We start from the raw sequence: 15,387 nt of genomic DNA on the forward strand, positions 1-15,387 counted from the left end.
GAAATCAGTTTGGCATCTACTTGAATTTTTAGGGGTGTCTAGAGATAAACATTGATTAACATCGATCATTTAATTGCTTGGTATGCTTTTCACAATACAGAATGAATGAATGGAAGTAATGTGACATTTTAGTATTATTTAGTGTAGCTGTAAATATCATGTTGCGGTTTCGGGCCACAGTTTAAAATGGATAACCCAGGTGAAAATTGGCAAGACTAAGATCTATAAATGACCCTATTTCAAAATGTTGTCCCTCAGCTACAACATCGTGTATTTACCTTGAGATTCTTGCCAATCTAAATCTAAACCTTCCAGTCACGAATTATCTGAGCCCCTCCAATGGCAGAGACACATTAGACACAAGATGCTTGGGAACAAGAATTTGATTTATTTGATCACTTTTTCCTATCTCCCCTGTTTTATATTTTTGGACAATCAAATAATTAAAGATCACCGTGGAAGGGATTCAGAGATCATTTTGAAATCCCCAACTCTTGCTGTGTATCAAAAACAAAGTAACTGTACAAAAGAGCTTATCATGTCATTGTCTCCAATCAAATTCTGTAAAACATTTTTCCCAAATATGATTTTTTTGGGAATATGCAACTTTGTAGTCACCTAGCCGTATGTTTCAGGCGAGGCAACACTTGCAATATGTCAATGTGGGTCAAAGATCAAGCCGACAAAAACAGGAAAATGTGACAAGCGTAAGTAGGCATCACACTCATCCTCATCCTAAGCCTCGGGGGTCTCGCGAAAATGAGGATGAGGATGACGCTACAGCGTCAGCTTCACCAGCGTCAGATCCGATCATTCACGAATGCATATGATAGAATGATAAGTGTAAAAAACACTTTAAAAATGTGCTCCAAGTTTCATATCACTGTAAATGTCAATTCAAACACAGTGGGATTTGTATTTCATAATGTTTAGTAACCTCTCCTCTAAATATCCGTTTCTCACGATGTACAACCCAACATTCTTAGCCCATAAAGTTCAAAGGTTGTATGTTTAATACGTTGACTTTTCAGGCCTCAAGTCATAGTTATACAAGTTATTGTTTTATATGTCCTCAGAATAATTAGGACTTTCATATCGCCTCTCATGGTGGCGATTTTTACACATTTCGGGCCATGTATACCTTTTTGGCACCAATTTTAGGAAAATCTTAACTCAAGAGTTGAGAGGATACCAACAAACACATCCATGGATTAAAAATTACAAATATTTCCAAAAAAATAGTCTGTATGAGATATTCCAATGATAAAATGTTACCTGTGAATCAGTTTAACGATTCAAAAAAGTTGAGAAAGAATCGAGTTGGTATTTTAAGTTATGGGCAAATTTTATCATTTATCCGTCATCGGGTAGCGTAACATCGGCAATCTTCGGATAAGACGCTAAAGCTGACGCTGAGTAGTGTCATTTTCAGCATCATCTAGAAAGGTCGCATGAGGCTAAGGATGAGGATATGATGATGACGCCAACTTTACGTTCGTAACACTGAACATTTTTCTTAAATCATGAAGTCAAAATTGCAGAATCTGATGTGAATACTTCAATAGAAGTGCCTTGGGGGTAGGGGTGTGTTCTAACATATCTACTTCTCAATCATTTTGGTAGCGCATAAGGCTCATACACCACAGGCACTTAAACTGTCGCTTCGCAGTACTGATTCACAGTAGAAAGCTACTGTAAAATCAGTACCGATTGCGAAGATATGGTTTAAGTACCTGTGTCATACACAACATAATCAGGAATTTTTTCATTCAGCAGGGTTCTGCAAAGCATCTTGTACTGTAAACATTAGATATGGCCATCGTAGACGTCAGATTTTCCTGTCTCAAATTTTCACTCATTTTCGTTCATATGACTCAAAAACTCCAGAAAATGATAGGGAAGAAAGAGTTATCCCGAAATATTCAGGTACTCGCCAATATTTTGCAAAATTAAAAGAGAAAAATGCTACGAAAATGTCGACAGGCTTACACATTGACCGTTCTCAGGACAGGCATATGATCCATCTGCAGATTATGCAACAGGCCCATATCACGTGAGGCCATGAGGGAATATCCAGGCAACGTAGTACCAAACACTTCTTTGCACACACAAAGCAAGCAAACACAAACTGAGTACTCCTACAATGTTAGCTCAGTAGTCTGTAGTAGATCGCAGTCAACTAAGTAACCTTGGTGAAAGACTTAACACTGTGGCTAAATCCCTTTTGATTTTTGTCACAGCTCAAAATCGTTCTCCTACACTTCAACCCAAACCATGAACACCCCACCAGTTTATGATTTGACCCATCACAATGCCATGACGTCAGCGGATCTTGACAGACAGAAGTAGAACTAAAAGTTGACAGGACTCATACTGGTTTTCAATTCTAATACCTTCTCTGTCTATAAATAGACGAGAAGCTAAAAATGTCCCTCTTAAATTGATTGAGTACTTACTTTCTGGTCCTGTATGGCCAGGTACCATGACCATAGACTTTGGCGCAGTTTCTACAGAAACAGGTGTTCCATAAGGGTCTGCATACAGCAAAAGTAGAGGCTGATAATGTCCTCGTCTGCATTTCTCTACAACATCAGACCAGGACTTGCCAATCTGTAAGAAGTTTATTTCTGAAGTTTAGTGCTGCAGGTAGTAAAAGAATACAAATTACCAATTTATGGTGAAATGATATAAGACATAGTTCATAGTTTATCCATCTGCAAAAATGTAGTTGCTGCATTTACCTTACATTTCGTTATTGTTTGGTTGAATAAAAGAAAACAATGCATATAAGTCCTAAAAAGAAGTAGATCTGGTTCTGGTCGGCATGCAAATTATTTCAAAATCCTGGAATCATCTCTTTTTGTTCCCTTTTACCCTTTTCGAAAACAAGTAAGTTCCCTACAGTCCACTGCTCAGCAGGTAGCATATGTCTTTCATTTGCACAGGAGGTTGGGTAGATTATTGTTTCAGATATCTCATGGCTAAGGTAGTGTTACCAAACAATTACTCGCCCTGCCAAGGGTCTATGATCTACCAGAACTTTACTTGATCCAAGTAATGTGTATCCTCCACCTTGAAGAGGATTGCTTAGCCATAGTGTAAAATGACAAACATCTTGTACACAAAGGGAGGTAGAAATGACAGTAGCCAACATATATACAAGCCCATGGCAAAGTAAATCCTGGCTTTTGAGAAGAAGCTAAGATTTTTGAAATCTCCATTGCAGATTTTGAAAATCAAATATGGGGGACAAAATCATCGGATTGCAACAATGTTGTTAAGTCAATTTTAAGGGAAAGGGTTAATGTTGCTACTATTGGCCTTCTTGTTTTTGATAAGTAGCCATTTAAAGATTTTCAGAAAATCTGATATGACTGCCAGATCACGTTAATACTAATCAATCAAACTCAAGTTGCACAAGTAATAGGCAAAATATACCCTGCAATTTGAAAAGGCTCCGTGTCATGGTTTCAGAGATCTACTCCAACAAAAACGTTACTGCTTGGGATGCTTACAAAATTACCACTAGACATACATATTCAATTGTATCATGAAACATGTTGACATACAGATGGATATCATACTACTATGTCCTTGTGCTAAGTTGAAATGAAATTGTTAAGTCACATATTAGTAATGGCTCCAGAAGTCTAAATGTTAAAAAACAAAATAGCCACCAGGCAGCAATATTAATTTTGTATTGCAAGATTAAAAGAGATGTGCATCTTAACATCATCTGAACTATGTCCTGCCAAGTTTGACTGAAATCGGTCTAGTCATGCCGCAATACTGGCTCCAGACAGACAAAAACTCAAACTAAACGGCCAGTTTTGTCCATATTGGACTGAGTTATACAACAAATAAAAGTTCATATATCATGCTCATCTGAGTATAAGCCCCTGCTTGTGTATAAGCCCCCTAAACTGATTTCAGAGGAATTTTTGAAAATAATGTACATCAGTATATAAGCCTCTACCCTAGTTTTCACCAGTGACTATTACAATTTTCACTTATTAGTCGCGCCAGCGGCTTACTGACTACGCATGCGCTTATTCATAATATACTATGCGAGTAACCGGAAGTGTACCCTTCTTTCTCATGATGGGCGCCGCCATGTTTTTTTGAGTACTCGTAAATAAACAAATACGAAACAAATTACTATGATATAACATGCCTTTTATAAAATATACCTCTTTATTAGCCAGTAAATGTTATCATACACCTTGTCGCTGATACAAAGTATCGTTGATATAGATAAACGGAGAAAACTGTCGTGCATATGAACGGGGGCATACGCAAAGAATGCTGGGATTGAATTATAGAAGAGCACCCCCTGTGTCAATAATTAGATTCAAAAATTGCAAGTTTTTAGACGGAACGCTATAGTTTTCAGCTTGCAAGTGGAAGGTGGGCAGTGCGGTTACCATTGCGATGATAATTATTGCATAATACGTCCCTTGTTTAACGCCATAGGCTGTTATCATTGTAAAAATTGCCAATTTTTGTCCAAAATTTTTACACGCTACAGAAAATCTATACCTGCCCTGCTGCAGGGTTTGACGTCGTGTAAGTACGTGAACTGCTTTCATCAGAGGGAAACTGGGCATAGTTGTCATATAAACGTTTATGAAGTAACAATTACAGTTTATCATGGATCAATACAAAAAACATTGCCAATCTTACCCCTGGCGCGACACCAAGGCTCAGCCCTATATAATATTAGTAATATACTGTTGTTTTCACAAAATGCAGACTGTCTGATGTAAGGCAACTGACAAACAACGAGCAAGGAGATGTTAGGCAACATTTGCACACCTCAGGATAATCACTAACCAAAACACAAGAACAAAGACAGACATTCTGACAGCAGTTCAATTGAGCACACCACGCGGAGTAGAAGTCAAATTTCTGATAAGACTAGACAAGTATACGGTCTACTGCCAGAGTAAGCATCTCTGAAGAGGATTTATTGTATTATGTTTTTCAATATTCCTTTCAATAAACCAAATTAATACCAATATAAGCGACACTCATGTAAGGCAGTAAGAACAATCAGATATCTGTTATAACATTATATGTAGCAGGTTTCATCAACTTTCACAGTACTCTAAGAGTTAAATCACTAATTACAAAACTTTATTGAATATGTAAATGAGCTAATTATTAACTTGGCAGGCCCAATGCTTCTCAGTACAATTAAATATTTATCAGATCAATATCTGTAGCAAGTTTCATCAAATGTAATGCTCTAAATTTGGAGTAATATCATAATTACAAAGTTCATTAACTATGCAAAATGAACCCTTAATTAACTCCACATAACTAGATGCTTTACACCACATTACAGATCAGTCAGACCAGTATCTGTAGCAGATTTAATCACATTTGGTTCAGTTATTTCGGAGTGTTATGACTAATTACAAAACTTCATAAAATATGCAAATGAGCTACTTGTTAACTTGACACTCCCAAATAATGCTTGCCAGTACAATTGGATATTTATCAGATCAATATCTGTAGCAAGTTTCATCAAATATAATGCTGTAAATTTGGAGTAATATCATAATTACAAAGTTCATTACATATGCAAATGAATCCTTAATTAACTTGACACTACTAAGTGCTTTACACCATGGTTAGATATCAGTCAGATCAGTATCTGCAGCAGAATTCATCAAATTTGGTGCAGTTATATGACTAATAAAAAAAAACTTAATAAAATATGCAAATGAGCTATTCATTAACTTGACACAATGCTTCTTAGTATAATTAGTATATCAGATCAATATTTGTTGCACATATCATCAAGTTTGGTGCAGGAATTTCAGAGTTATGTCACTAATAACAAAAAGTTCATTAAATATGCAAATGAGCAGATAATTGATATGACACTCACAGTATCATTACAATGTTCTGAGATTGTCATCTGTGAAAAGTTTCATGGAATTTTGTGCAGTATTTCTTGATATATGTCTACACTGTCATTACCGTTATTGCGTAACTTCATTAATATGTAAGCCACACTAACCAAAATCTAATCAGTTCTTGCAAGTAGCATATGGTACCTGTGTACCAAATCTGTCTTGAATCTGTTCAGGTGTTTTTGAGTTATCGTGCAAACAGACAGACAGACAGACAGACACACACACACACACTAACACACACACACACACACACACACACACACACACACACACACACACACACACGGAGAGACAGACAGACAGACATCGCTATGACATTAGCCCACGTGTGAACATGTGAGCTAAAAAAGTATCTACAACACTACATTCTGTTGTAGATAATCATCTAAGCATTCCACATTTTGAAGCTGGCCGCATTTCATATGGAAATTATTCAGTTATGAGCTCCACACACTTGGTCTTGGCCTCTGTGTGTGGCTTGATGGATAGTGATAAAGATAAAACAAACAGTTGGATGTAATAATAAAAAACAATAGCCCCCGTCCAAGGCAGGGTATACACGAAATTTTGGTACAATGCGCGACATATACATGTAGCACAAAACGACAGGGGAGTGTTATATGGAGCAAATTGTACCAAAATCGAGTGTATACCTGACTGCGAAGGGGTTATTCCTTTTATATTATATCAACTTGTGTGTCTTTGTTGTCTTGTTTGGGTATTTTCGTTTCTTTAAGCCCCAAATGCAGAAAACGGATGTATGAGAGATTGAACGTCAGAAATTCAGCGCCCGAGACCGAGCATTTCAAAAGTTTGGATTACGGACACACACAGTATCCTAAGATAACAAACGCATTACGTTCATCAACATTGCATTTTTTCACATGCTACGTGCACACTAACTTGCTACCTTCTAACTGCAGACACAGAAAATGGGTCAAGCGTTCAAATTGCGAGAAAAAGTAACAATTTTTTCGTAAATTTACATAGGAACAATAGCTCAGCTGTTTTGGCATACTAAAACTAAATTTGTCTCATTTTGTACCGATGCGGCGACCATCGCGACATTCAGTTTGGGTACAGTGAGGTTACTGGCGCTTTTTTGAATGATGGATAATTTGGACGTTATTGTGCCAGTAAACAAGCAGTTTTGAAATAATCCGGACTTTGGATGATAGCAACTGTGATCAACTGTGCTGCCGGATTCAGCGAGAGCTGGACGTTGACACTGCTTGTTGTATTTGTAATACTGTATGTCAACTTTTGTTGCAGTCACCAGGAATAATCCCTTTGTTATTTTGAACATCTTGGTCTACATTGTTACAACATCCTCGTCTGTTACAGCCAAAACTTTGGAAAAGAATGTCTGACATATAATTACAGTGAGGAAGTGCGTCAATTAAATTGTGTATGAACGAATACTAGCTTCATTTTAAAGAGCTGTGTGTCGTGTCTCAACTCCCACTGAATCAAGCAAAAGTACACAGTGCGCCGTTGCCCTGATATGCAATGATTTGTGTACATCAAACCCAAACGTGCTGCTTCAGAGATGTCTTTCATCATTGACACCAACTTATTTTCACCAAGAGGTGAGTTACAGACCCATACTTTTATCTGTGTCTCAAAATTTGGACTTTGGCCTTCGAAACAAAGCGGACTGTTTCGAATTAAGTTTAGATCGGTACGTTCAAATGCACCCACTGGGCAATTTTTGGAATGCTGATTAAGGGGCCCGTTTTGGCACTACTAAAACAGTATTTTAGCATCGGCGGACTGAGCTCTCGCCCAATCAGAATGGCCCATGGTAGCATGATATAATAGTAAAGTATACAGGCACTCAGACTGAATAGATTACATCAATTTGATCAGCTTCTTGTCTTCTTTATATGTGATAATTTTGAAGACAATCAATCTGCAAGGCAGGTATGTATTGACAAGTATGTTATCTTTTACAAGCATATAGCAAACTTTTCTTGATTTTGTCATGAACAATACCTGACATAGACTGAAACGCATAACATGCAACCAATATTTACATGGAGAGATTTCAACATTTACAACCATTAACTTAGGATCCCTACAGGCAAAAGCAAAGACAGTTTTCTTCCAGTAAAACTGATGCATCCACTTTTGGAAGAACTTGATGCTTACATTGAGATCTTCTTAAAATGTGGTGAACTTGATTATTCCTTTCAAATCCTGACCTAATTTGACATCTTCAACTGAGATTCACTGCACTTCTAATTGACTGCACTAAGACATCAGGGGTGGACCAGTTGATATTCTGAGGGGTCTGGAAGATTGATGAGGTAGCACTTTTCTACCTGATCTAATGTACATTATATTTTTCCCCATTCTCCAACAACATTTTTGCCATTGACAACCTAGCTTCTATGCACATGCATTGCTGAGTTCAACAGGTCATCAAAACTATGACTGCACACAAAACCTCTAGGGCATGGCAATGATCTAATGAGGTTGGGAGATGTAAAGGAAGCATTTGAATGGGTTGGATAAAAAATATTGCCATAAATGTCTATACTGTGCAAAAAGTCTTGTGATTGTTTTATTATGTTTAAACTTAATATCATAAAATAGATGATATTTTGTAATTTTTTGGCCTTTGCCATCCACTTTAACTCTTCACATAGGAGTGAAGTGTCTACTGGACAGTATTTTTAAATCTCTTGAGATTTTCTCATCTGCATACTGCTCAGATTATGATGTTTACAAATTTCATCTACAGCTCATTATGACTCTTCATGCCGGGTAAAGGAATGATAATGCAGTGGTAGTAAAGTGTTTAAAGACGATGGACTTTATTCCTAGATCCATGCATGAAGACAATCATCAATAGATTAATCCCAGTAGCTCCTTCTGCATACCTATACCTAATTGAGAGATAAATCTTTGTGCTGTGTCCAATACGAAAATACGTCAGCTCATGAATTCTAGCATGTTTCTACTGAGATGGATTATGCATATCCACAGACAGGTTGGAAATATAGTTGCCAATTTTTCTCAGGAAGAGATGTTTAAATACTAGTTTATATTTTTGAATTATAACTCTTACAATAAATATAAAATATGTATACTATATAGAAAAGTATGTGATTTTCATTGTAGACTACAGCAAAAAACTGTGACAGTCATATATGTATTTGCAATGACTATGATACTTACCTCCCTTACAGTGGCATCATCAAAATAGATCCAAACACGTAGCTTTGTATGAAAGAAGAATGTTGAGTAGTGTTTGCCATAGTAAGTAACAATACCAACCAAATAAAGAGTTGATCTGCGAGCTCTCTCATCAAATATACCTTGGAATATCTGAAATAAAGACATGAAAAGACTTCAATAAAAGTGTCCTACTTTGTGACCATGCCGTGAAGCTACAGTGTCTCAATGTGTAACCTATGTGCAGATTAAAGTATAGGCCAATGACTGAAATAAGTTTCAATGCATGCAGATACACTGTTTCAAGGGTTTGTAAATCATCCTCAGCCTTGTGAGACTGATATAGCAAAAGTGCTAAAAACAGTACAATCAACTCTCTTCAAATGGACTAAGCTACAAAACATAACCAGATGTAAACTGAATGCTCACACGTAGTTTACAACAGGTTCAATACATAGAAGTAATCTTTACAGAACAATCTGATATCTAAGATCATTATATATAGCAACTTTTGCACAGTACTCTTGGAGCTTAATCACTAATTACAAAATTTCATTTAATATGCAAACGAGGTATTTATTAACTTTACACTGCTCAATGCTTCATGGGACAATTAGATATCTATCATCAGATCAACATCTGTAGCACATTACATTAAATTTAATGCTATAATATCGAAGTAATATCACTAATTACAAAGTTAATTAAATATGCAAATGAAACCTTAACTTCAGACTACCAAATGCTTCACAACACAGTCAGGTATCTGTCCAATAAGTATCTGCAGCAGATTTCATCAAATTTGGTGCAGTTATTTCAGAGTTATATGACTAACTACAAATCTTCATTGAGCAATTTATTTACTTTATGCTGCTCAGTGCTTCATGCGACAATTAGATATTTATGAGATTAATATCTGCATGTGGTAGGTTTCACCGAATTTGGTGCCATAATTTCAGAGTCATATCACTAATTACAAAGTTCATTAAATATGCAAATGAAGCCTCAATTAACTTCACACTACTAAATACTTCTCAACACAGTCAGATATCTCTGGGATCTGCTGCAGATTTCATCAAATTTTGTGCAGTTAGTTTGGGTATGGCGCGTAATTGAGGTCTATATTCCAACTCAACATTCAAGATTCGTATTCCCCATTTTCAACTATCGAACTCAACATTCAACTATCGAACTCAACATTCAAGATTCGTATTCCCAATTTTAAACTATCAAACTCAACATTCAACTTTCAAACTCAACATTTGGGATTCGTAAACGCAATTTTCAACTTTCGAACTCAACATTTGGGATTCGTATTCCCAGTTTTAAACTATCAAACTCAACATTCAACTATCGAACTCTACGTTTGGGATTCGTATTCTCCCTAGGCATTCCTAACTTGCTTCATTGTAGTTAGCCATGTTTTTCCTCCTGGGCTATACTACATCAGAACGCGTCATAGATACGTCACATGATGTTATCGGCCTTCCCGGGTTATTCCTGTATGATGCTGTAGAGGGTCAAGGAATGTGAACTGGTGCAGTGCAGTTTTTATCCCCTGCTGATCTTATCCCTGCACATTATTCTCTGGGATTAGATTGGCAGCTGTTGATCCGGTTCTATTGCTAATGTATATGCAGTGGTATATACTGCTGAATTTTTACTTCGTATTATATTTTTAAGAAGTGATAAAAGGTTTAAAAAATATGAAAATCTGTCCATTCATTTGGCCATGATGGCTATCGATTATATGACTGATTCATTTTAGTGTTCCAAGCCTATCGGACACCCCTATGTCCGACACATAGTGTATGTAAAAAATATTTAAATATGTAAAATCCTATTTGAAACGTCCATGCTTAGAGAGCACGTGTACATTTCTACCAAACTGAAGTATTTTCGGTCCTATTCAAAAACATTAATATTAGAGCCGTCTTTTCCAAATTATGCACAAAGCATAGTGTTTAGAAAACTTTTATGTGATTTGGAACAAGGCCTTTTCTGAAGAAAACATGAACCTTAGTAAATGGAACATAAACCATGTGAAAAATATCATGCAGAAATGACATTACATCCAAAACAGGTGATTATACTTAATGTCAGTAATCAATTTCCAGATGTAAACAGGGCGGAACTTCTTACCCCTTTCTACACAGAATTTACTTACTCCATGATATCATGATACATGCATCTAGATTTTGAGTTGAATAAATTTAATTTGGAACACTGAACAGTGTCTCTTTGGCAAATAGATATTCCGTCGTGAAAGAAATTACTAAAGAACCATATGAAAAAACGTTTCAGGTAGTAGCATACAGATCCATTCTAATATTGACGGTAAAACAAAATAAAAAACGCGAATCATTTACCACCAAGAGAATGAAAAACAGCTCTCAGACAGAAAGTGGTTTCAGGTTCAGTATTGAGTTGGATCGTTCGCACATGCGCGGGGATAAGATCGGCAAGGCATAAAAACAGCACTGCACCAGAAACACTTGCACGAGCTGAACGACACACTCGCAACACATTCTGATAGCATTTAACGGTGACAAACATCCAGCAAGACTCTCACACCTATGTAACACATCTTCTAATCTGTCAATTGGTCAAGTTCATGTAGCAGCCTGGACAAACTGCCAATAATGTGGTCACTAACTAGCTCGACGTCGTCAACGTTCAAAATAACTTCAGTGCAACCACGTGTTTAGGACTCCCTAACAAAGTGATGAATAACTTCATGTAAAATGACACCTGTGATTTTTGAAAGTGGCATTCGAATATCGTAAATGCATTTTCATCTTTCGTAAACTTGTGTTCGCTTGCTTGTGTTCTAGGGGGCCTCTATGAGTTAGTCAAAAATGGGAGTAAGTCAAAAATGAGCTTTTGAAAGATGAAAATGGAATATACTACTCCAAAAATGGGAGTTACTAAAATTGGGAGTTCGAAAGATGAAAATGGGATATACGAATCTTGAATGTGGAGTTCGTAAGTTGAATGTTGTTCGATAGTTGAATGTGGAGTTCGATAGTTGAATGTTGAGTTCGAAAGTTGAATGTCGAGTTCGATAGTTGAATGGTGAGTTCGATAGTTGAATGTTGAGTTCGATTGTTGAAAATTGGGAATACGAATCTTGAATGTTGAGTTTGAATATTGGCCTCAATTACGCGCCATAGTTTGGGGTAATGACTAATTACAAAACTTCATTAAACATGCAAATGAGGTATTTATTAACTTGACACAGCCCAATGCTTCTCAGTACAATATAAATGTATCAGATCAATATTTGTAGCAGGTATCATCAAATTTTGTGTACGAATTTCCGAGTAATATCACTTATCACAAAAGTTCATTGAATATGCAAATGAGCAGATAATTGACATGACACTTACAGTATCATCATACGTTCTGAGATTGTCATCTGTAAAACGTTTAAAGAAAATTTGTGCAGTATATCATGCTATATGTCATAACTGTCATTACTATCTCCATATTAAACCATTCTATGAAAAAAAAGTTTCACAACTTCATTAATATGCAAGCAACACTAACCAAAATCTAATCAATTCTTGGCATTAGCATATGATACCTGTCTACCAAATCTCCTTGAACCTAGGGCCATGACCATTCTTTTACTGTACCCATCAGAGTGTAAACCCCTGCTCGTTCCCAGCAGAGTACTTTTTAAAATGCTGTACATCCAAGTACACTGTGTTTATAAGGTCCCTAAACCCAGTTTAATTTAATTATGCAAAGGTAAGTAAAGAATAAAGGGTTGTTATAGTTGCTAAAATCACGAGAAACACAGCACGTTTTTCCAGTACCTTTATAGTTCTGTGCTTTCCGTCCCTGTTACATAGTCCCATTCCCAAGCACTATAGTTTTAAATCACGTCCACGATGTGCTGTTGATTTTAATTCTTTTGTTGTGCGATTTCATTCCTTTGAAGCAATTATCCTTTCATTTGACTGCTACGTGGGACTCTTCTGGAAATGTATTTTAGATAAAAACAATTCTACAGGTACAGTTAAAGACATAAACTTCAACGGTGATAGGCATATAATATCAGTTCGATGTGGGAAGGTACACAGATTACAAGTTATTTTAGAAATTCTCAAAACTAGTAAAAACGACCTAGCGGCCGATATAGCTCCGCTGTGTTTATGTAGAGAATAACTATTTTTGACACATTGTTGATGAAGAAGGTGGAAAATCTTTGATAGCTCAATGCAGTGGCCAGAGAAAAGTGGCTAAAATAAGCTGCAAAAATACACATTGAAGATTTCATCATACTTTGAATATATCACATTGGATCATCCCTAAGATTAAGAACATGTCAACCAAAGCTATCTGATGAGTAGATTTGTGAGAATAAAATTTTCTGACCAAAAATGGCAACAATTGCCCCCAAAAATAAAAATTGCAGATTTCATCATAATTTTAAAAGATCAAATTTAGTTCATCTATAGAAACCTGTATACCAAATTTCAAAGCTGTTACACCAGTACTTTTTGAGAAAACACATTTTTTGACCAAAAATAGGAAAAATTACCCCAAAAATTCAAAATTGCAGATTTCATTATTTCAATAAATATCATTTAGTTCATCTATAGAAACCTGTATACCAAATTTCAAAGCTATCAGATGAGTAGTACGGAAAGACACAATTTTGACCAAAATGGCAAAAATTGCCCCAAAATACAAAATTACAGATTTCATCAGAAATTCAATATATATTACTAAGCTCATCTGTAGAAACCTGTATACCAAATTTCAAAGCTATCAGACCAGTACTTTTTGATAAACACATTTTTTGACCAAAAATGGCAAAAATTGCCCCAAAATTACAAAATTGCAGATTTCATCATAATTTCAATAAATATCATTGAGGTGATCTGTGGGAACCTGTATACCAACTTGCAAAGCTATCAGATGATTAGTTTTGGAAATACACATTTTTTTACCAAAAATGGAAAAAATTGCCCCGAAAATACAAAATTGCAGATTTCATCATAATTTCAATAAATATCATTTAGTTCATCTGTAGGAACCTGTATACCAAATTTCAAAGCTATCAGAAGAGTAGTTTTGGAAATACACATTTTTTGACCAAAAATGGCAAAAATTGCCCCAAAATACAAAATTACAGATTTCATCAGAAATTCAATATATATTACTTAGTTCATCTATTGAAACCTGTATACCAAATTTCAAAACTATCAGACCAGTACTTTTTGAGAAATACATTTTTTGACCAAAAATTGCAAAAATTGCCTTAAAATGCAAATTTACATATTTCTGCACAATTTGAACAAATCTGAAATAGATCATCCCTAGGGACATATGTACCAAATATCAAAGCTATCTGACCGGTAGTTTTAAAGAAGAAGATTTTTAAAGATTTTTTTTACCAAAAATGACAAAAATTGCCTTAAAAATACAAATATGCAAATTTCACCACAATTTGAGCAAATCTGACTCAAGTCACCCTAAGTAAACTGCATATCAAATTTCAAAGCAATCGGACAAGCGGTTTAAGAGAAGAAGATTTTTTTACCAAAAACACCAAAAAATGCCCCAAAAATACAAATATGCAAATTTCACCGCGATTTGAACAAACTTAAGTGAGGTCACCCCAAGTGAACTGCATATCAAATTTCAAAGCAATCGGACTTGCGGTTTCAGAGAAGAAGGCAATTGTTGACAGACGACGGACGACGACGACGACGGACGACGACGGAGAATCAGCCTATTTGATAAGCTCCGCGTCGCTGACAGCGGAACTAGTAAAAACGATTCTGCGCGCCACTCATTGATAGTGTCTCCTTGTGAACTAGCTCTGCATGGCAGGGCTGTGTGTTACCATTGTTATACAGCCATGCAGAGCTACTTGTGAACGTCCTTGCCATGGATCCATGGCCGCGACCATTGTTTTTCATGTGTTTGACGGTTGATGATTGGTAGATTAATGTATCAAAACTTGAAGACATATGTCACTGAACTAATATCGTGTGACTGTTAGCATGGCTAGGTAACAGATGTTGTAGAAGCAAGACGGCGAAAGTCCACGGCCTAAGGGAGCAGGAGCAGTACATCGCATGCTTTCTTACAATGAACGAACCGTCTGTTTCCATAGCTACTACATGAAATCAGGCCACACCCATGTCCCTGTCCTGATTCGGAGAGCAACATTCAAGCTGCCTGTTGAGGTCAGATGTCTGATGTTTTCATATTCAAAAGGCTTATTGATTTACAGAGAACGCCTTTCTTGTTTTTAGCTTTAACT

The 15,387-nt window shown here is 36.2% G+C and overlaps 1 protein-coding gene across 2 annotated transcripts in view; it reads right to left on the reverse strand.

Annotated features, from left to right (window-relative positions):
* Positions 1–15,387, reverse strand: part of LOC139122441 (serine-rich adhesin for platelets-like) — a 202,680-nt gene that overhangs the window by 78,543 nt on the left and 108,750 nt on the right. For both annotated transcript variants that reach the window (XM_070687814.1, XM_070687815.1), the window contains 2 exons: positions 9,108–9,257; positions 2,457–2,610 (listed from right to left, as the gene is read on the reverse strand). In XM_070687814.1, the coding sequence (XP_070543915.1) occupies positions 2,457–2,610; positions 9,108–9,257 (304 nt within the window). The remainder of the gene's footprint in view (positions 1–2,456; positions 2,611–9,107; positions 9,258–15,387) is intronic.

Source organism: Ptychodera flava, chromosome 22, assembly GCF_041260155.1.
Source record: "Ptychodera flava strain L36383 chromosome 22, AS_Pfla_20210202, whole genome shotgun sequence".
Lineage (NCBI taxonomy): Eukaryota > Metazoa > Hemichordata > Enteropneusta > Ptychoderidae > Ptychodera > Ptychodera flava.